At 44.8% G+C, this 23,066-nt stretch overlaps 1 protein-coding gene across 2 annotated transcripts; it reads left to right on the top strand.

The window, feature by feature from the left end:
* Positions 1-34: 34 nt before the first annotated feature.
* LARP6 (La ribonucleoprotein 6, translational regulator) lies at positions 35-22,666 on the top strand. Of its 2 annotated transcripts, NM_001246577.1 has the most exon segments (3): positions 79-321; positions 17,707-17,917; positions 21,100-22,666. In NM_001246577.1, coding segments are annotated over 3 exon segments (1,476 nt in total). In that variant the 5' UTR covers positions 79-121; the 3' UTR covers positions 22,165-22,666.
* Positions 22,667-23,066: the final 400 nt, after the last annotated feature.

Genomic DNA, 23,066 nt, shown 5'->3' with positions numbered 1-23,066 from the left:
TCCCCTGGGCCGAGCGGCAGGCGCGCTCGCACCGCCCCCGCCCCCTCGTCGCAGTCGCTGCCGACCGGCTGGCTGGGCCTTGCGGCGTGAGGACCCCGGCGGCGCCGCAGTCCCGCGAGCCATGGCCCAGTCCGGCGGGGAGGCTCGGCCCGGGCCCAAGACGGCGGTGCAGATCCGCGTCGCCATCCAGGAGGCCGAGGACGTGGACGAGTTGGAGGACGAGGAGGAGGGGGCGGAGACTCGGGGCGCCGGGGACCCGGCCCGGTACCTCAGCCCCGGCTGGGGCAGCGCGAGCGAGGAGGAGCCGAGCCGCGGGCACAGGTAGGCGCGGCGGCTGGCCCGGGAGGTGGGCCCCGAGGGGGCGCCGGGCCGCGCGCGAGTTCGGGGCGCTGACTGCGCGCGACAACTCCTCGGGCAGAGGGGGTTGAGTCAGCCCCGCCGCCGGGGAAGCAGCTCCGGGCCGAGCCCCTGAGTCAGAACCGGCCCGTGGAGGCAGCTGGTGCCCCAGCCCGCAGCTTCGTCGCCCCACCGAGGCTCCCAGGGCTGGCGGCCGGGATCTGAGGGGCCTGGACGTGGGGATGTTCAGGGATCCAGGAGGAGGACTTTCACGGGCCATCCAAGCCACCCCCTCCTCTGGAGGAGGCCTCTTCTCTGTGGGCTCCCTCAAGACACCACCTCCCCATCGCCGCAAAGTCCATCCCTGCCCGCCCTCCCCTCCCCTTGCGAGTGGTCCCGCTTACCCTTCACTGCCATCATCGCCCTGCCTTTCCCAGTCCTGCTGGCTGCGCTCAGTCTTTAGGTGGTAGCAGGCCAGGTACAGCGGACACTTGCTGATGGGGGATTCCAGGAGGTGGGATTTCAAGGTAATTTGAGACGGATACAGGACTTGCTGCTTTACTTCCTCCGCCCTGGGGGATTCCCATTTTCACACAGCCTTTCCCACCAGACCTTTATGTTTGCATCACCTTGCTGCCTTGCGGGGGGCGGGGGGTGTTCCTGGGTTTTGGGTAGTTTGGAGCTGCTATGGCACTTGTTTAACCTTGTCCCGGGTCCCGAGCTTTGTCCTCAGGCACCTTGGCTCCTGTCCACTAAAGCCCAGGCCCTTAAGGACTGGTGTTTTGTTCCTGCTGTTGAAAGGAGATAAAACATAGACATAGACATGAGAGTGGGGAAATGACAGAACTTGCACATTCTGGTGGATGCCAACAGGCACTTATTAGGAGCTCTCTTTCTTCTAGGACCCTGTCCCAGGCGTTTAGCTGTTAAGGTTCTGCAGGATTGTCCTGGCAAGCGTATATCTACTTCACTGGGAGAATACTCAACTCAAGAGTGGAAGAATACTGGGCCCAGAGCCATTCTCTATTACTGGCTCACCCTTCCCCAGGTTAAAGGGTCAGACTTCTGGACCCAGAGATTCGGGGCAGACCAGTAGAGACAGTTGTTAGGGGAGAAAAGTCAGCCCACCAGGGTAGGGCAGGAAAGCTGGACCATAGTGTATGACAAAGTAGATAGATCAGTGCTTTATAATGCAAGGCCTGATTCGTTTAGCTCTGTGCTAAGTACCGAGAGCATAAAAATGATGAACCCTTAGTCACTGACAGCTCACAGTCTCGAGAAGGCAGTCCCCTAGTCAGACAATATCAGAGTATGTAAAATAGCCCCAAGTGGTTTATCCTTATAACTTTATTTTCCTGTGGCAGTGGCAAATAGCCATCCCTATCCTGAGGGCTAAATTTGTGAGATTGTATCATTAGCCAGGATTAAAGCTCTACTTATGTTTAAGGCCTGGAAAGATCCCCTATGGAGGTCTAGGAGAAACCAAGCCTCAGTATGGGTAGGCCTCTTGCCTGAACCCCTCTTGCTCTTCCTCCAGAACTGCCCAGCTCCCGTGGCTTGAGTCTCAGCAAGTGTTCAGTCTGAAGCCCTTCCTGCTGCCCACTGGCATAGAGTTGACCCCAGAAAATCCCTGGGGTTCTTCGGGGAGCTGACAGAGCCCAGTGGGCAGGCACCCAGAGCAGGAGGAGGTGTAGCCAAGAACAGGATCCACACTATCCCCTGTTTGGACCCAGGCTCACATGGCAGCAGCCATCACCCGATGTGAATGTTCTCAGCTCCTGGAGCCTACAGGAGAAAACCCAGATTCCTCAATCTGCTCATTAAGATGCGACACCCACTTACATCATCTCCTCAGCCCATTGCCTCAACAGTTCACGCTGTCAACAGTTCACGCTCCCGTGATTCCAGCTAGTTCCCTGAGCATAGGGGGCTATTTTGTGTCTACATGCCTCTGCACCCCCACCTCTAGGTCCTCTGATTGACTGATTTCTAGTCAGCCTTTAAAACTTCGCCGCCTCTTCTCCACCACCCCCAATCCCCACCCCAGAGCTGGCTGTGTTTCCTTTCTTCTCTGTTGCTGTAGTACTCTGTACATTTTATGCCTAGCACCTTCCACAATTGTGATTCTATCATTGTGTCTCCCTCACAGGAATAGGAGCTCGGTGAATTCAAGGACCATGCTTGCTTCGTTCATTGTATCTTCAGCACCTAGCACAGCACCCAGCACATAGGACATGTTTGTTGACTGAATGCGTATCTCTGTCATCACACTCACTCCATGGTGTTGAGATATTTGTGTTTCCCCTTCCCTAGACAGTGAGATCCTTGAAGGCAGCTGCCTTATCTTATTCCTTTTTGTATTTCCATACCTAGCCTAATACCTAGCTTATATAAGGGAACAGAATAAATGAACAATAAAGAAAAGTCTTTACAGCCTCTAAAATGTTATTGATCATCTCCCCACATCTCCTTCATTAAAAAGATGCCTTTCCTTTTATTCTCACCTTTTTAACATAAAAATTTTCAAACATAAAGAAAATATGAAAAAATAGTACTATGAGCATTCATATACCCATCATCTAGATTTAACACTTAACATTTTGCCATATTTGGTGAATGGATATACAATGTATGTGTTTTCCCCGAACCATTTGAGGTATGTTTTACACAAGATTATACCTTAAATACTTCATTTTGTAACTCCTAATGACATTCCCTATAAAGCCCTAACACTATTATTGCAACTGAGAAAATTAACTATCATTCCCTAATATAATCCTGAAGATAAGCTAATAGCCAAGTTCCACATTCAAGATTCCCCAAATTGTGCCACAATTGTCTTTTACAGCTGTTTCTTTTTTCCCCTCAAACCAGAATATGGTCTGGGTTGAGGCATTTGCTTCTTATGTCTCTAGACTCTATTAATCTAGAAATTTCCACCTTTTTTTTTTCCCTAATGCTTTGCTATTTTGGACAGAAGAGGTCAGACATCTTGTTGAATGTCTCACATTTTGGATTAGTCTGGTAATGTTCTCATGATCTTATTTTACTTGCTCCTTTGTACCATGTGCTTCTTATAAACTGGAAGATAGGGCTAAGGTTTTGATTTGATTCTGTTTAAACATTTTGTCAAGAATGCCTCATACTCTGTGCCTGGAACTTGATGTTCCATCACTTCAGGAGCCATCCCACCCTTAGTGATGCTAAATTTGACCATTCGATTAAGGAGATTTCTCTGTCGTACAGGTTGTCTTTCCCTTTGCAGTTAACAAGTTATTGTGGGCTTCTCATCCTGGGTTCTGTTAAGTTGATGTATCACACTTATTGATTTGCATATGTAGATCCATGCATGCATCCCAGGGATAAATCTCACTTGATCTTGGTGAATGATCCTTTCAAGATGCTGTCGAATTCAGTTTGCTAATATTTTGCTGAGGATTTTTGCATCTATGTTCATCAGGGATATTGGCCCATAGTTTTCCTTGTTTGGCTTTAGTATCAGGGTTATGCTGGCCTTGTGAAATGAGTTTGGAAGCATTCCCTCCTCTTCAAAGTTTTAGAAGAGTTTGAGAAGTATTGGTATTAGTTGTTCTTTAAATGTTTAGTAGAATTCAGCAATGAAGCCATCAGGCCTTGAGCTTTTCTTTGATAGGAGATTTTTGATTCCTGATTCAATCTCCTTACTTGTTATTGGTCTGTTCAGATTTTCTGTCTCTTCATAATTCAGTCTTGGTAGGTTTCATGTTTCTAGGAATGTATGCATTTCTTCCAAGTTTTCCATTCCTCTTGCAATATTCTTTCCCCAATGACTTTTCACCTAATTATTTTAGCTTCTATTGATGATCCTTACCTAAGTTGGTTATTTCACTGGGGACTGGAAATTGAGGATTTTCTAATTTTCACATTTTTTGTACACTTATTAGCCAGCATTGCTCTATTTTAAAAAAAAAAAAGAGCTTTGTCTCATCATCTGGATTGAACAAAAGTTTCTCCTAAAGAGGCAAAAAAATGCTTAATTATTTCCCTTTAATTACAGTTTTCAAAGAGATAATTTGATATAATAGTCACACTAAATAATTTAAATGAGGGCTCTTCCTCAAGCTTATACTCTTCCTCTCTCTCCAATTCATAGATTTGTATTTATTCACTTTTTAATAATTCATCACAGTCATTTTTGGTGCTCAAAATGTCTATATTGCAGCCAGCAGACCCCCTTGAAGCTGGCCTCCTTGTGTCTTTTTGTAACATGCCCATTAGTCTTTAAGCACTTCTTTGCTTTCTGGTACTAGATATTCCAGGCATAATTTGTACTTTTCCTACTCCAGTCATGGAATTCAGCCATTTCCACAGGAATCTCTGCTTTTTTCAAATACCAGTAAGAAAGTATTTAGAAACTAAGACCTGGAATTAGGAAAGCTAACTTCTGCCAGGGTATTGTTGCTTTCAGAGCCTTTCAGTGGACAGAACTAAGAAATATATATATTTTGTTTGTTTGTTTGTTTGTTTTGTTTTTGAGACAGGGTCTTGCTCTTGTCGCCCAGGCTGGAGTGCAATGACCTGATCTTGGCTCACTGCAACCTCCACCTCCCAGGTTCAAGCGATTCTCCTGCTTCAGCCTCCTGAGTAGCTGGGATTACAGGCGCCTGCCACCATGCCCAGCTAATTTTTGTATTTTTAGTAGAGACGGGATTTCACCATGTTGGCCAGGCTGGTCTCAAACTCCTGACCTCGTGATCCACCTGCCTTGGCCTCCCAAAGTGCTGGGATTACAGGCGTCAGCCACCATGCCCGGCCAAGAAATATGTTTTTTAAAAAACACTTATATCAATAATTCCAATTCAAATTTACATTACAGGATTTTTGCTGTTTACTTCTTTTATTTATTATACTGAAAATCTTGGTTCCTAATAACATTAACATAATTACTTATTTTCTTTGTCTTACAATGTGTAAAAATGATTCAAAGTTATAATATTAAATATTAATATGAACAATGAAAACCATTGAGCCACCTGCTTTTCATTTAACAATACAATCTTCTAGGTTTCTCTTTTTTTCCATGATGTTTTTGGGACATTGTACAGGCTGTCTTTTCCCTGCTTTGGATGGTGATAATGAAAGCCTCTACTTTTTTTTTTTGAGACAGAGTCTTGCTCTGTCACCCAGGGTGGAGTGCAGTGGCACCATCTTGGCTCACTGCAACCTCCGCCTCCCAGGTTCAAGTGATTCTTATGCCTCAGCCTCCCAAGTAGCTGGGATTACAGGCACCTGCCACCATGCCCGGCTAATTTTTGTATTTTTAGTGGAGACAGGGTTTCACCATGTTGGCCAGGCTAGTCTCGAACTCCTGACCTCAAGTAATCTGGCCGCCTTGGCCTCCCAAAGTGCTGGAATTACAGGCGTGAGCCACCATGCCTGGCCTCTACTTTTTTATTAATGTCAATTTTTTTTGTCAGATGTAGAACTAAGTGCCTTATATACGTAGTCTCTACTCCAAACTACGAATCCTTATTTAGACCCGCGGAGACATCCGCTAGTTGTATATCCCTTTCCCAGGCTCAAAGGCTTATGCCAGAACAGCATGGCAGAAGACAGGGTCAGAGAGGAAGTTCATGTCTCTGTAATAAATATATAAGAACCCATGGGCCACGCAAGCATAAGATGTGCCCCCTGCTAGCACCATCCAAAATATGGTTTGTAAAAGGGTGATGCCTTTAACAAAGTTGAGAGCATACCTGTGTATGTTTTCAATCTGTCTCAGTGAAAAATCTTTATCTTTTGAATCTGCCCTGGTGTTTTTATATTGCATTATCAATTTGCCCTTTTTGAACCATTTCACATTCATTATCTTGTTCTAGAGGTGAGTCAAAAGAAATCTCACACGGACAGGACCTGGACCCTAGTGTTTTTCGTAAATGATGTTTTTGTGTTTGGTACCTTCCTTATTGGTGTCCACCATTTTCTTGGTCTTGGTGGTCAAAATACCATATTCCACCATCTGCAATGATAGACAGTGAGTCTGAGAAATCATTCCTGGACTGAAAGCTGTAGTGAGGGTGTCATTATTCCACCATCTTAGTTTGGATATTCTCCTCGTGTAGGGTATCATTTGATTAACTGCGCAGTCAGTGTAACCAGATTCGATATTTTATGAAAAAAGTAGCCTTGGATGTTTTATGCTACAAATCCTTTTGTTTCTCTAAATCATTTACAAATATGACACACCTGTAATCCCAGCACTTTGGGAGGCCAAGGTGGGCAGATCACGAAGTTAGGAGTTTGAGACTAGCCTGGCCAATATGATGAAACACTGTCTCTACTAAAAAATACAAAAATTAGCCAGGCATGGTGGTGCGCACCTGTAGTCCCAGCTACTCAGGAGGCTGAGGCAGGAGAATCGCTTGAACCCAGGAGGCAGAGGTTGCAGTGAGCCGAGATAGTGCCACTGCACTCCAGCCTGGGCGATAGAGTGAGACAACATCTTAAAAAAAAAAAAAATTCAGCACTGATTCATGGAACCCAATTACCTGTTTTAAAATGTACCCCTTTATTTCTACCCATTTCTCACAGGTTTATAGCTATAACAAAAGACCTCATCACTCCCAGTTTACAATGTTTTGTTAAAAAACAAAACAAAGCAAAACCTTAAGTGTAAAACTTTTTCAAGCCTCCTTGAAAGGCCACTAAGAGCATATTCATCAGAAACCATACTTCCTCCCTCAAAGGATCCTGATAGGTATGATTTGCCCTCAAAACTATTTGCTTTACATTGGTGATACTTTTTAAATTCCCATTACATGCAAGGCTCTGGGGTAATACTATAATGAAAGAAACCAGCTTGAGTTCTACTCTCAACTCAGTGTTCAGGCTGCTAATAAAATGTACACACAAGTAGCTATAATACAAACATAGATAAGTGTTGGGAGAAGTAGAAATGATTTTTTCTTCCTAGGAGAATTGCATTTAAGATGGACCTTGATGTGTGACTAGAATTTAGACCCGAGAGAGAGGAGCAAGGCATTCAGAGACAGGAACAGCAAGCTCAAAGGCACAGAGTCCAGAAAGTTTGTGACACTTACAGATAACTATGTCTTTCTGTTTGTTTGGAGCAAAGGATCTGAAAGGAAACCGATGGAAATAAGTTTTGATGCTGGTTACAGCCAGATTCTAAATGAGTCTGAATAAGGAGCTGAAGACTTTGTTGGTTTTTTTTTTTATTATGTATGTATTCATTTTTTGAGACAGGGTCTCACTCTGTCACTCAGGCTAGAGTGCAGTGGCGTAGTCATGGCTTACTGTAGCCTCGACCTCCTGGGCTCAAGCAATCCTCCCACCTCAGCCTCCCAAATAGCCTAGACTACAGGTGTGCACGGCCATACCTGGCTAATTTTTAAATTTTTTGTAGAGACAGGGTCTTGCTACGTTGCGCAAGCTAGTCTCGAACTCCTGGCCTCAAATGACCCTCCTGCCTTGGCCTCCCAAAGTGCTGGGATTACAGGCGTGAGCCACCGTGCCTTGGTTGGGAGCTGAAGAGTTTGAATTTTATTTAACAGGAAATAGAAAACCTTTTATTATTATTATTAAAATAAATCAGTGACATCAAGTAAAGCAGTGACATACTCTAGCTGTTCTTCAAAACATGTAATATGGCACAGAGTGGAGGAGGCTGTAGCCTAAAATATAACATGGGAGGTGGCAGGAGGTGGGAAGACAGAACCCTAGAAAGACTCTGGTTGGGAAATATACCAAATATGCAGGAGTAAAAAGGGCTACAAATATCTGAAAGGTAATTTAAATTCTTCCTTTAGAACAATTTCCTAGCCTCTCTGTCTGCCAGTGGAAAGTAGCAGGTATTTTATTTTTAAGGGGGAAAAAAAGAGACAAGATTATTTTCTAAAGGAATTGAATGAGCTCACTACGGAGATCTAGGGATGCGAAAGCAGAGCTGGCAGCCGCAGAGTAAAGCCTTTGCCATTTGAGTAGAGCCCCCAGCTTAATCATTCCCTGCCTGCTCACCCTCATGTGAAGCCTGCCACTTGGCATGCCCCACCTGTGTACATAGAGCCATCTAGGAAGAAAACCAGTGGGAGTGTGCAACTGCAGAGGGAACCCATACAACCCACCAAAAAAGCATGTACCTTTTGTCTTCACAGTGAATAGCTGTGGAGTATAACTCCCCACACCCTAAGTGTGGGCTGTGTACAGTGGCCTTCTTCCAAAGAGCACAGTATGGGAGTGGGGATAAAGGGAGTGGTTTTACAGGGGAGAAACCTGACAAACACTACCTCAGATAGGTGATCAAGGTTAGCATCCACAGTGATCATTCATGTTGATAGCATGTACCCTGATAGGATGTGCTGAGAATGGAAATTTACCTCTGTGGTCCTCCTGCCAAAAACCCATAATCCCAATCTAATCATGACAGAGAACATCAGAAAAATCCCAGTTGAGGGACATTCCACAAAATACCTAACCAGTACTTCTCAACACTGTCAAGGTCATCAAAAACAAGGAGAAGTGTCACAGCCAAGAGGAGCCTCAGGAGACATGACAGCTTAATGTGTTAATGTATTGTGGTGTCCTGGATGGGATCCTGGAACAGAAAAAGGGGCAATAGGCAAAAACTAAGGAAATCTGAATAAAATACAGACTTTAGCTAATAATAATATATAATGAACTAATGAACTAATTGTAATTAGTTCATTGGTTGTAACACATGTACCATACTAATGCAAGATATTTATAACAGAGCAAGCCTGGGTGTATATATATGGGAACTCTCTGTACAATTTTCACAACTTTTCTGTAAATCTAAAACTATTCTAAAATAAGTTTATTAAACCCTTTAATAAAGAAAAAATGAATTATTTATTAGTCACATGAAGAAAATCAGTGGCATGAAAGTTAAATGGAAGAACTGACCCCAAAGGATACAGAGGTGATGATGTTGAAACAAAAGACTCAAAAATGTATACTCCAACTAGCACCCTGAGAGTGAACTTAAGATACTGCATCCACAAAACAAGAGTAGGAAGCTCTTAGAAGGGAACGATCTAGGATCAAAAACAGTTCTTAGAAACTAAATAAATAACTACTAAAATTTAAAAATTCTGTAGGAAAGGTTAGAATATAATGTCAAAGAAATCTCTTAGTGTGTAAATTACAAAGACAAAGACAGATCATATGAAAGAAAAAATAAACATAGAGGACCAATCCAGGTGGTCAGTCAACTAATAGGACTTTAAGACAAGAAATGTAATCTTAGCAAATGACTTAGCCCTGTAGGGAACAGTGTTTACATAGTCATAATAATAAAATACAACTGATTGACTTTCAATTTTCAGTATGTATCTATAGATAAAATATAGAATATTAGTTACCAAATGGAATGAAATATTATGAACCATGGCAAAATGAAATAAAAGTACATCTGATGCAATATGGAAGGTTGGAAATAGGTGAGATGGAAGAGAGAGTAGGACAATAGTGTGTATTAATATATCACATGTAGCAACGAATTGAAAAGTACTTTTTAATATTTATGGAATAAGAAACCACTTAAAGTATATTATTTTAAAACACAAATAGGGCCGGGAATGGTGGCTCACACCTGTAATCCCAGCACATTGGGAGGCTGAGGCAGGCAGATCACATGAGGTCAGGAGTTTGAGACCAGCCTGGCCAACATGGTGAAACTCTGTCTCTACTAAAAATACAAAAATTAGCTGGGTGGGGTGGTGTGTGCCTGTAGTCCCAGCTACTTGAGAGGTTGAGGTGGGAGAATTGCTTGAACCTGGGAGGCAGAGGTCGCAGTGAGCCGAGATCGCACCACTGCACTCCAGCCTGGGCGACAGAGTGAGACTGTCTTAAAAAAAAAAAAAAAAAGAAAAAAAAGGTCGGGTGCGGTTGCTCACACCTATAATCCTAGCACTTTGGGAGGCCGAGGTGGGCAGATTGCCTGAGCTCAGGAGTTTGAGGCCAGCCTGGGCAACACGGTGAAACCCTGTCTCTACTAAAATACAAAAAATTAGCCGGGCGTAGCAGCGTGCGCCTGTAATCCCAGCTACTCAGGAGGCTGAGACAGAAGAATCATTTAAACCCAGGAGGCAGAGGTTGCACTGAGCCAAGATCATGCCACTGCACTCCAGCCTGGGCGACAGAGTGAGACTCCGTCTCAAAAAAAAAAAAAAGACACCAAAACCATAAATAGAAGGTTAATAGAAGAACCAAAACTAAAAGAAAATTTGAAGAAGGGGTTATTTAGGGACATAAGTCATAAGTGACCCCAAATACTCATTTTATATAGTAAGACATGAATAGAGAATGACTACAGTTGGCAAGTGAGAAATAGAGCTATAAGCATATTTTATAGAGCTATGAGATAACTCTCCTAAGAATTAAATGGCTGAAGAGAAGTTACCTCTAGGGAGGAAAGGTGGAATGGGGAATTGTTGGTTTCTTTATAAGTTCCCTACTATTTTATTCTAGTTTTTGCTATGTTTATCTATTACTTTAATTTTTTGGAAAAATGTTTTGATGAGCTATTAATAAGTGTCCAAGGGAGAAATAATGAGGATGGTTGGAATGGCAAAGAGAGAACAGATGGGAGACCCTGCAAAATGAAATAAGCACTTTATAATTGACTAAATGTGGGGGCAAAAGAGAGAGTGAAAGGACACATCCTAGGTCTTGAGCTTAACTACATAGAAGAGTGAATAGGGAAAGTAGTTGGCGGGGTGGGTTGGAAGGGAAGATAAATGATTGTCACAGGATGGTTGTAATCGGCAATAAGTTGACAATATTCAGGTTTAAAGGATATAAAATTAATAGTCATAAAAGATATGGTATCTTTTCCCTTTTGAAGGCTATTTCACAAACAGGAAACAATGCAGCCTGCTCCTGGATATAACATAGGCTTTTCAACTCCCCCAAGATCCCCCTTTGGAGATGCATAGTTGCTGCTGACAGCACTCATGCAGAGGGTGGAGTCCTCCAAGCACAAGAAGCTCACCTCTGCACTCGTATAGGGGTTTATGTCACCTCCACAGTATCACCCACCTGTTCTGGAATCTCTGGCTATCTGCCTGTCTGCTCAGTGGGTGCAAATAATTGATGCAGAGTCACCCCCGATACATTATGGATAGTCTACTGTGAGACTGTGTGAAAGGAAGGTCAACTTCCCAGATAGAATGCCTATTGATAGGCCCAGGCTTCAGTCCTGCCTGAGGTCAGGTTCTGCAGAAGGTGAGAAGTTAGATTGTGGACATATTTAATCTGATGCTACATCAGATTGTCCTAGTGGAAATGTCTGGCATGCAGTTAGGAATTGAGGACTGCAGCTCAGGAAGGAGAGGAAGGTGTGGGGCGGTGGACAGGCTGGGGGGTAGATTTGAATTTGATGAGCTTATAGGAGCTGAAGTGTAGAGGTTGCTAGGGGATAAAGTGTCAGGGATAGATTATTGGGTAACACCTACACTTAGAAATGAGGAGAGAGGCCAGGCATGGTGGCTCATACCTGTAATCCCAACAGTTTGGGAGGCTGAGGTGGGTGGATCACTTGAGCCCAGGGTTTCAAGACCAGTCTGAGCAACAAGGCAAAACCCCATCTCTACAAAAAAATAACAGAAAAATTAGCCAGGCATGATGGCACATTCCTATAGCCCCAGCTACTTGGGAGGCTGAGATGGGAGGATTGCTTGAGCTTGGGAGGCTGAGGCTGCAGTGAGCTGTGTTCATGCCACTGCATTCCAACTTGAGGCGACAGAGCAAAATCCAGTCTCAAAAAGAGAAAAGAAAAGAAATGGAGAGAGAAAGAGGAGACATAAAATGGGGAGAAGAATCAGAAAAGAATAAGTCACATAAGCCCAGGGGGGAGAGTATCAAGAAGAAGGTGGTCAATAGTGTCAGATCCTGCATCAGGGGCAAGAAGACTGTGTGAGGCCATTCTTGCATTGCTGTAAAGAAATATCTGAGACTGGGTAATTTATAAGAAAAGAGGCTTGATTGGCTCTTGGCTCTGCAGGCTGTATAGGAAGCATGGCACTAGCATCCGCTTCTGGGGAGGCCTCAGGAAGCTTACAATTGTGGTGGAAGGTGAAGGGAGAACAGACACATCACATCACAGAAGCAGGAGCAAGAGAGAGAGTTGGTGATGGTGGGGAAGGGAGGGAGTACCACATACTTTTAAATGACCAGGTCTTATGAGAACTCACTATCAAGAGGGCAGCACCAAGGGAGTGGTGCTAAACCATTCATGAGAAACGACCCCATGATTCAATCACCTCCCACCAGGCCCCACCTCCAACACTGGGGATTACAATTCAACATGAGATCTGCCTAAGACATACATTCAAACTATGTCAAGGACCAAGATGGAGAAGAGACACCTGGATATGGCTACAAGTTCTTTGATGGATGTCTAGAGACACAGAAGAAGCTGGAGCGAAGGTTAGGAAAAGGGAGAAGGAGTTGCCCAACGGAGGTCTAGAGAAGCTTGATTGGATGAACTCTATCCTCTCCATCCAGTCTGAGATAGAATCATCTGCAGGCAGTAAAGCAGACATGGCAGACCTTGGGAAGATTGGGAAGCTCTGGAATAAGCATTAGAGAGATTGAGAAATTATACTGTCCGGCCGGGCGCGGTGGCTCACGTCTGTAATCCCAGCACTTTGGGAGGCCGAGGTGGGCGGATCATGAGGTCAGGAGATCGAGACCATCTTGGCTAACACGGTGAAACCCTGTCTCTACTAAAAATACAAAAAATTAGCCGGGCGCGGTGGCGGGCGCCTGTAATCCCAGCTACTCAGGAGGCTGAGGCAGGAGAATGGCATGAACCCAGGAGGCGGAGCTTGCAGTGAGCCGAGACAGTGCCACTGCAGACCAGCCTGGGCGAAAGAGCGAGACTCCGTCTCTTAAAAAAAAAAAAAAGAGAGAGAGAAAAGAGAAATTATACTGCCTTCCTTCTATTATGCTTTTTTTGTTTATGAGTTTACCTTTTGTAATAGCATCTATTGCTCTAGTTTGGGAGTAGGACTAACTTGTCCTGGGAGTAGGACCCCACAGGGGTCCCTTTGGTAGTGCAGTCACTTCTGAGATACTAGCTATTTGTAGTAAGTTAGACCATTTTGCCAATACCCCTGAGTCTGCTCAAAACTCTTCACCGGCCATTAGCACACACCCGGCCCCATCCCCTGTGATTTACTGACATCTTTGTTAGCTGGGCCGGGAATTCCCTTTGCATTTGTAGTTATTTTATCTGTTATATCCAACCCATCTGTTTTTTGTTGGTTTGTTTGTTTGTTTTTGTTTGAGACAGAGTTTCGCTCTTGTCATCCAGGCTGGAGTGCAGTGGCGCGATCCCGGCTCACTGCAACCTCCGCCCGCCGGGTTCAAGCGATTCTCTTGCCTCAGCCTCCTGAGTAGCTGGGATTACAGGCGACCACCACACCCAGCTAATTTATATATTTTTGGTAGAGATGGGGTTTCACCATGTTGGCCAGGCTGGTCTCAAACTCCTAACCTCAAGTGATCCGCCTGCCTCAGCCTCCCAAAGTGCTGGGATTACAGGCGTGAGCCACCGCGCCCAGCCTCAACCCATCTGTTTTAACTACTATTTAGGGGATAAACTTTCCCTAATAAAGTGAAATTTGTTCTGTCCATCTTGCATCTCCTTTTTCATCCTATTGGTTGTCCCACTGATGTTTTCCCTTTGGCATGTTTTGAGGACCTCTTTTCTCCATGTAGTGTTGCTGAGGTTACTACTGTATTTGGCTGTTTAAGTAATACAAAACCCAACAAGTGAATTAAACAAATAGGATTTGATCTTTCTCATGTAATAATAAAAAATCTGCAGGTAGATAGTTATAAGAGCTGGCCCAACAACTCAATCATGTCAGGGCCAATAATGTCAACAAATCAGGCCAAGCCAATTCTCTTGGCCTTTTCCTTATGGTAGTAAAATGGCTGCTGCAGATCCGACCATCACATCCACATTCAAAGCAGACAAAAGGGGAAGGGACAGGGCCAAGAGATTTTCACTTAAGTGTTACCGGCCATAACATTTAGTTTTTATAGCCTCTAGAGTAAAGACGGCAATTAAAGCCGGGCGTGGTGGTGGGCGCCTGTAGTCCCATCTAAGCGTGGTGGTGGGCGCCTGTAGTCCCATCTACTCGGGAGGCTGAGGCAGGAGAATGGCGTGAACCCAGGAGGCAGAGCTTGCAGTGAGCTGAGATCGCGCCACTGCACTCCAGCCTGGGCGACAGAGCGAGACTCTGTCTCAAAAAAAAAAAAGGAAAGGCAATTGAGAAAGTGTTTGTTATTGGATGTTGGGTGAGTCAGCTTAATGTCTGACTTTTATCATCCCATTTTAACAAGACTTAAAAAACTTTAAAATTGAGTCTCCCTATTATTTTCTTCACTATACTTTTTTTTTTTTTGAGACAGTCTCACTCTGTCACCCAGACTGGAGGGCAGTGGTGCGATCTCCGCTCACTGTAACCTCCACCTCCCAAGTTCAAGGGATTCTCCTGCCTCAGCCTCCCAAGTAGCTGGGATTACAGGCATGCGCCACCACACCCGGCTAATTTTTTGTATTTTTAGTAGAGATGGGGTTTCACCATGTTGGCCAGGCTGGTCTCGATCTTCTGACCTCAAGTCGTTCGCCCACCTCAGCCTCCCAAAGTGCTGGGTTATAGGTGTGAGCCACCGTGCCAGGCTTCTTCACTCTACATTTACCTTGAGACATCAATAAGGCATTTTAAAAGCCATTCCAGGCTGCCTACAGGCAAATAGCTAAAACTCTTTATTTTTAATCAACCAATGCCTATATTTTATACTAATTATAATTTCTGAATTTGAAAAATTTTTAAATAGATTTATTTGCTTTTTTCTCTCTTGCCAGAATATTTCTTTCCCTCATTTTGAGTATTCCACAGTTGCTTCTTTTCTTTTTTTTTTTTTTTGTTTTTGTGAGGCTGAGAGCCAGTGAAAATTTTGTTGAAGGACATATATGTATGTGTCTTTTCCAGCTTTAAGCGATCACAGTAATAGGCCTTGTTAAGATTACTGGTCCTGACATTGAGTTGCTAAACCAACTCTTATAACTACCTACCTGCGACTTTCTGCTAACTTCTAATAATGGCATCAGTTATGACGTGGATAATCAGTATTCTCTAAATGTTTATTGGTTTGAAATTGTTATAATCCCCTTATGAAAGATTAGCCCTCCTAAGGAAGCTCTGTCCAGGATTGCTTTGGCTTGTTCTCATCACCTAATGATCTTAGGGAGAGGGAGAGGAGGAAGTCTACCCAGGTGGTGCTGCTGGTGATAGTGGGCTTTATTAAGAAGGGACCCCGTGATGGGATTGTTTCCAGAGTCCATTACAGGGTCCTAGCAAAACATATAAGGTATTATGTATACTGGCTTTGGAGACAGAGGATTTGAGTTTAAATCCTAGATCTGCCTCTTATGAATGAGCGAAGGAATTTGTCTGTGCCTACTGAGCTTTAACGGTACGCTAGGCACTCTTCTGGATATTTTCATGTATTAATTCATTGAATCGTCACAACACTCACATGAGGGTAGGGACTATCATGATTCCCAATTTACAGGTAATAGAACTGAAGTGAGATGCAGTGGAGTTCCTTGCCTAAATTTACTTAACTAATAAACAATGGTACAGGTTGAACATCCTTAATCAAAAAATTCAAAATCTGAAATGCTCTAAAATCAGAAACATTTTGAGCGCCACCATGACACTACAGATTTAACATGGGTTAAAAACTGAGATAGCGACACCTTTGCTTTCTGATGGTTCAGAAACTTTGTTTCATGCACAAAATTATTAAAAATATTGCATGAGATTACCCCAGGTTATCTGTATAAGGTGTCTATGAAACATAAATGAATTTGCATTTAGACTCGGGTCCCATCCTTGAGATATCTCATTACGTATATGCACATATTCCAAAATCTGGAAAAATTGGAAATCTGAAACACTTCTGGTCCCAGGCATTTTGGATAAGGGATACTCAGTCTGAACCAAGCATTTGGACCCAGGCAATCTTAACTCTAAAGCCAGGACTCCTAGAGCTGGCAGCCCTAGGAAATTACACTCCCATCTGTAATTCCAGCACTTTGGGAGGCCAAGGCAGATGGCTTGAGAGTCGGTGATCATGTATCCACATGGAGATTGCACCACTGCAGTGACTCCTGAGAGGCAGTGGTCATGTATCCACATGGAGATCGCACCACTGCACTCCAGATCTTGTCCTGAACCAGCTAAGAAATCAAGCTTTTATTCTTTAATAAATATGGATGATCTTACCGAAAGGTCAAGTAACTCTGCTATACTGTCTTCTAGAAACCAGGATTTGAGGGGATGGAGTAGAGAAGGAAGAATAAGAGAGTATACGCGAAAAGCATTTTGCCCGTGGCAGAGCACCACATATATGTCAGCAGAGGGTGTTATTATAATAATAATAATTATTATTATTTTGAGACAGGGTCTCACTCTGTCTCCCAGTCTGGGGTACAGTGGTGCAATCTTGGCTCACTGTGACCTAGACCTCCCGGGTTCAAGCTCTCCTCCCACCTCAGCCTCCCAAGTAGCTGGGACTATTGGCATGCACCACCACACCTGGCTAATTTTTGTTGTTGTTGTCGTTTTGTAGCAACAGGGGTCCCACTCTGTTGCCCAAGCTGGTCTCAAATTCCTGGGCTCAGGCCACCTACCTCAGCCTCCCAAAGTGCTGGTATTACAGATGGGAGCCACGATGCCTGGCCAGTTATTATTTTTATGATCCTCCATGCTTGTTAAAAATGAAAGATTGACTTCTTAGCTGTTTGGGGGCAAACCTCTCCTTCTGTGGCCATGTGACCCAGTGTCAATTCCTAGGGCTGCCGTAACAAAATACCATGAGCTGGATGGTTTAGAACAACAGAAATATATTGTTTTATGGTTCTGGAGGCCTGAAGCCTGAAATCAAGGTGTGAATAGGGCCATGCGCCCTCTGAAAGTACTAGAAATGGATCCGTTCTAAGCATCTTTCCTCGCTTCTAGTGGCAGTCTTTGGCGTTCCTTGGGTTTTGCTACATCACCCCAGTCTCTCCCTTCGCCTTCACATGATGTTCTCTCTGTGTGCATGTCTGTGTTCAAATTTCCCCCTTTGGTAAGGACCCCAGCTGTGTTGGATTAGGGGGTCCCCCCTACTCCAGTAAGAGCTCATCTTAATTAATTGCATCCGCAGTGACCCCCATTTCCAAATAACATCATATTCCAAGGTATTGGGGGTCAGGACTTCAGCATATGAATTTTTGGGGGACACAGTTCAACGTTGACCCTAACACCCGGTGTCTCCTTCTGGTCTCAGTGGCACCACTGCAAGTGGAGGTGAGAACGAGCGTGAGGACCTGGAGCAGGAGTGGAAGCCCCCAGATGAGGAGTTGATCAAGAAACTGGTGGATCAGATCGAATTCTACTTTTCAGATGAAAACCTGGAGAAGGACGCCTTTTTGCTAAAACACGTGAGGAGGAACAAGCTGGGATATGTGAGCGTTAAGCTACTCACGTCCTTCAAAAAGGTGAGGCTTGGTTCTCAGAAGCTGCTTCAAGGATTTCAAGTTTGTTTTGGGTTGTGGTTTTAAACATTTTTTTTTAACTCCCTTGAAACCTGATGACGAACAATTTTTAAAATTAAGTCTGTGCCTGAAAAAGAGAAAAATGGCTAGGAGAAGGGATTTAGGATTGTTAGGAATATACTCCCACACTATTAAAAGGGTCCTGGGCATTGGGACAAATCTCAGCTGGCAGCAGTTATGAAACAATGTTACTTGTTCTTAGTAAAGTTCAGGCACTTTTGCCAGGCAAGTGGGTGGCCAGGAGGATGTGATACCAGGACAGACGGACTCGAAGGCCTTGAGAGATACCTGCCAGGCCTAAAATTATATGAAATTCAAGCTTTTCATTTGTCAAGTTGAATAAGCAAAGGGAGAGAATGAGCACCCAGAACTCTCAGAAATGAGCCTTCTCTAAGACACACATGCTCTGCCTGTGTGACGCCATCATCCTTATCTATACAATAGGGAGATGAGATTTGTAATTATTGCTGCCATCTGGGCAGCAGACTGCTTGTCCCTGCCATATATAGATCCAGTGTTTGGGCTGTGTACTGTCTACTTCTCAGAGAGTTGACAGACTAGTTGGAGTAAGAACTCTGTGTCTCCCTTAGGGGAAGTGCATTTACTAGAATGGAAAAGCACCACGCGGCCTGTTGCATAACGGGATGCGTAACAAGTGGGTCCCGGCCAAGTTGTCTGTGTACTTTGTCAGAGAGCACTGGAGGAGAGCTTTTCTCCTTGGACCTCTTCCCTGCCTCACCCACTGGTGTACTCTGCCTGGCCCTGTCGCTCTTTTTCCTTTATTCATTCACCAAATATGCTCATTGTCTCTGCTGAGTGCCGTGCTAGGCGCAGGATGTACAGAGTGAAGATCGTACTCCCCCTGTCCTTGACAAGCTCACAGTCCAATAAAGGAGAGAGATCTGAAAGATTACAATGTGACCACATATAGTAGGACAAAAGAGAGAACACAGTATTATTGGGAACTAGTTGATCAGAGCAACTAATCCTGCCTGGAGAACTGAGAAGTCTTCCCAGAGAAGGTGACATTGAAATAGGATTTTGGAGGATGAGTAGGAGTTTTCTAGGTACAGGGGAATGGAAGGGATATTTTAATGGTCAGAGAACAGTGAGCAAACCTTCATATGAAAAGTGTTTGTGGGGGATCCCAAAATGAAGCAGCCAGTGGAATCATCCAGCACGTCTCTTTATTCCTCCCCAGGGACCCCGAGAGTCAGCCTGTTTTGCTTTCCTCTTTAAGCTGCCACTTATGGTCCTATTTAGGAATGTTCTTCTCTGTTGAAACCTGGCTGCAGAGTACAGACAGACTCCCTAACACCTCCAAAATCAGAGCAAAGATCCTTTTCATTCTGAAGGATTTCCTATTAATCACAAAAGGGGAACATACATGACAAAGGTAAAAAACACAGGGAAACCTTAGAGTTCTTCTAGCAATTGCACAAGGATGAACGCTCCCTGGTCCCTTTTCTCAGGTGCTACCTGGACCTTCCTTATGAATGGTCATGGACCCAGGCTTAGGATGCTCAGACTGTAACCGAGATTTCCCAGTGGACCTTGCTTCTGGCTCAGGAGGGATATTCAGTCCTAGCCAGAGCCTGCTTCTCTTGCAGTGAGATGTGGTCCCCCGCAGACTTCTGTAGCCCTCTGAGTAAGGCAGTGCTGTGCTTTCCCAGGTGCTCCTAGCTCAAGCTTCAGGCTTAGGAAATTGTCTCTTTTTATCTCCCAAGTGCTCCCTCCCTAGCTGTTTTCGGAGAAGGCTTCACCATGTTTCACCCCACAGTGAGCCACTGCCTGGCTTTCCCACAGCCTCACACGCACCCGCAGTCATCAGCTTCACCCTTTCTGGATTCCTCATGGACTCTGTCCACCTGAAATCCGACCCTTTGCCTGGGCCTGCTTCTCTGTGCCCTTGGCCCCGTGTTCTTCTAGTAGCCTAAGTCTGAGCCATTTCTCCCAGAGACCACAGGCTACAGTGGACAGTGCTCTCTCTCTAGGAGCCTGTGTATAGTAATGGGTCTGCCAAGGTTTCCCCATCTTGCCCAGTGAGTGAGCCTTTCCTTCTTGAGTTTCATGAGGTTCCTGTTTTATGCTCAGAGGCACCTGGAGTTCCCAGTTCTTTTGCAGAGCAGCTTGTTGGCCTGTTCTCAGAGGACTCAGGGGGATCTCGCCATTACGGGCTCAGGTTACCCACCCCACCCACCTTCACTATTTGTTTGGGATGACTCATTCCCCCTGGCATTCCCTTCACCGGAAGTGGGCCTCTAGAAAATTACTGTTTTACAGTATAAATATAGCTTCCATATACTGCAACATTGATACAATTTCCACCAACAGAGGAGGAGGGAGGGATTATTATTTCACCATTCTTAGTGAGGCCCAAGTTGGATTTAATTTCAAGTTGAAGTAGTCCATGTCATTCTCAGGAGATATTGCAGTGAAATGTGAAAGATCTTTTGGAAACTTCTCTGTATCAAATGCAGAAATGCAGAAATACTGCTTTAGAGAAGCATTTGAATGTTAAAATCTCCAAATCCTATCAAAATAATAGCATGTAATATTGGAAGTAATGATAGCACATGATTATTTAGTACTCACTGTGAGCTAGACACTATTCTGTTTTATGTGTAAATGAGTTTGTATGTGTCTGTACATACATATGTACATGTATGTATTGATTCGTTTAATCCTCAGGACAGCTCTTTGAGATGGCACTATTAACATCTCCATTTTCCAGGGCAAGTCGAGGCACTAAGAGGTTGAATAACTTTCCAAGTCTTACTGCAAGCTAGAGGTGGGCCTTTGATTTGTGTATACAGCAGCCTTGTTCCAGAGCCTGCAAATTTAACCTCTCAACTTGCACAGAATGGAATATTTCCATTTTCATGGACAGTTCTGTTGGACAACACTGCTGTGGTGCCCTTGTTTGAAATGGCAGAACTTGTTTTCATTCACTTATTCATTCACTAGATTTTTGAGTGTTTACACATACCACGTATGATTCTAGACACTAGAATACAGGGATTCTAGTGTTACAGGGATAAGGAAGTGAGGGAGGGAGCTTATAGCGTACACAAGGATGGACAAGGACATTAGATACTATTTCAGATTTGCTTTATGTTCTGCAGGTGAAACATCTTACACGGGACTGGAGAACCACAGCACATGCCTTGAAGTATTCAGTGGTCCTTGAGTTGAATGAGGACCACCGGAAGGTGAGGAGGACCACCCCCGTCCCACTGTTCCCCAACGAGAACCTCCCCAGCAAGATGCTCCTGGTCTATGATCTCTACTTGTCTCCTAAGCTGTGGGCTCTGGCCACCCCCCAGAAGAATGGAAGGGTGCAGGAGAAGGTGATGGAACACCTGCTCAAGCTTTTCGGGACTTTTGGAGTCATCTCATCAGTGCGGATCCTCAAACCTGGGAGAGAGCTGCCCCCTGACATCCGGAGGATCAGCAGCCGCTACAGCCAAGTGGGGACCCAGGAGTGCGCCATCGTGGAGTTCGAGGAGGTGGAAGCAGCCATCAAAGCCCATGAGTTCATGATCACAGAATCTCAGGGCAAAGAGAACATGAAAGCTGTCCTGATTGGTATGAAGCCACCCAAAAAGAAACCTGCCAAAGACAAAAATCATGACGAGGAGCCCACTGCGAGCATCCACCTGAACAAGTCCCTGAACAAGAGAGTCGAGGAGCTTCAGTACATGGGTGATGAGTCTTCCGCCAACAGCTCCTCTGACCCCGAGAGCAACCCCACATCCCCTATGGCGGGCCGACGGCACGCGGCCACCAACAAGCTCAGCCCGTCTGGCCACCAGAATCTCTTTCTGAGTCCAAATGCCTCCCCGTGCACAAGTCCTTGGAGCAGCCCCTTGGCCCAACGCAAAGGCGTTTCCAGAAAGTCCCCACTGGCGGAGGAAGGTAGACTGAACTGCAGCACCAGCCCTGAGATCTTCCGCAAGTGTATGGATTATTCCTCTGACAGCAGCGTCACTCCCTCTGGCAGCCCCTGGGTCCGGAGGCGTCGCCAAGCCGAGATGGGGACCCAGGAGAAAAGCCCCGGTACGAGTCCCCTGCTCTCCCGGAAGATGCAGACTGCAGATGGGCTACCCGTAGGGGTGCTGAGGTTGCCCAGGGGTCCTGACAACACCAGAGGATTTCATGGCCATGAGAGGAGCAGGGCCTGTGTATAAATACCTTCTATTTTTAATACAAGCTCCACTGAAAACCACCTTCGTTTTCAAGGTTCTGACAAACACCTGGCATGACAGAATGGAATTCGTTCCCCTTTGAGAGATTTTGTATTCATGTAGACCTCTTAATTTATCTATCTGTAATATACATAAATCGGTACGCCATGGTTTGAAGACCACCTTCTAGTTCAGGACTCCTGTTCTTCCCAGCATGGCCGCTATTTTGATGATGGCTGATGTGTGTGAGTGTGATGGCCCTGAAGGGCTGTAGGACGGAGGTTCCCTGGGGGAAGTCTGTTCTTTGGTATGGAATTTTTCTCTCTTCTTTGGTATGGAATTTTTCCCTTCAGTGACTGAGCTGTCCTCGATAGGCCATGCAAGGGCTTCCTGAGAGTTCAGGAAAGTTCTCTTGTGCAACAGCAAGTAGCTAAGCCTGTAGCATGGTGTCTTGTAGGACCAAATCGATGTTACCTGTCAAGTAAATAAATAATAAAACACCCAACTGGGAGTGCTGACTTTGAGGTTATAGATTGTGCCTGACAAAAGTCTGTGCCTGTCTGACAGAGCTGTGGGTGGTATGTCATGAGGCCCTGAGGAGCTTAGCAGAGACATCTTTCTTTTCTTTAAGAGAACATTTAAAAATTTTTTTATTTGTACACATTTATGGGCTACATGAGAAACTTTGTTACATGTTTATAATGCATAGTGATCAAGTCAGGGCATTTAGGGTTTCTCACTGTACCCCAGGGCAGCCCCAGGGCTCTCCTTGGGCTTCTGGCAGCCTGAGTGGTGTCTCATCACAGGGAATTTTACTGAGCAAAGGCAGCTTGGCGTATACTGAGGGTGTACAGTCCAGGACCCACAGCATTGATCTCACCTGGGAACTTATTAGAAATCCAGAT

The sequence above is a fragment of the Pan troglodytes genome, chromosome 16 (assembly GCF_028858775.2).
Source record: "Pan troglodytes isolate AG18354 chromosome 16, NHGRI_mPanTro3-v2.0_pri, whole genome shotgun sequence".
NCBI classification, from domain to species: Eukaryota; Metazoa; Chordata; class Mammalia; order Primates; family Hominidae; genus Pan; species Pan troglodytes.
This window is presented reverse-complemented; position numbering and strand designations above follow the sequence as displayed.

Excerpts from the sequence above, each read along its gene's own strand:
- LARP6 (XM_009428998.5), top strand. The coding sequence starts at position 122 with ATGGCCCAGTCCGGCGGGGAGGCTCGGCCCGGGCCCAAGACGGCGGTG. Across the intron at positions 322-2,485 it reads GAGCCGAGCCGCGGGCACAG|GAATAGGAGCTCGGTGAATT; the intron begins GTAGGCGCGGCG and ends TCTCCCTCACAG.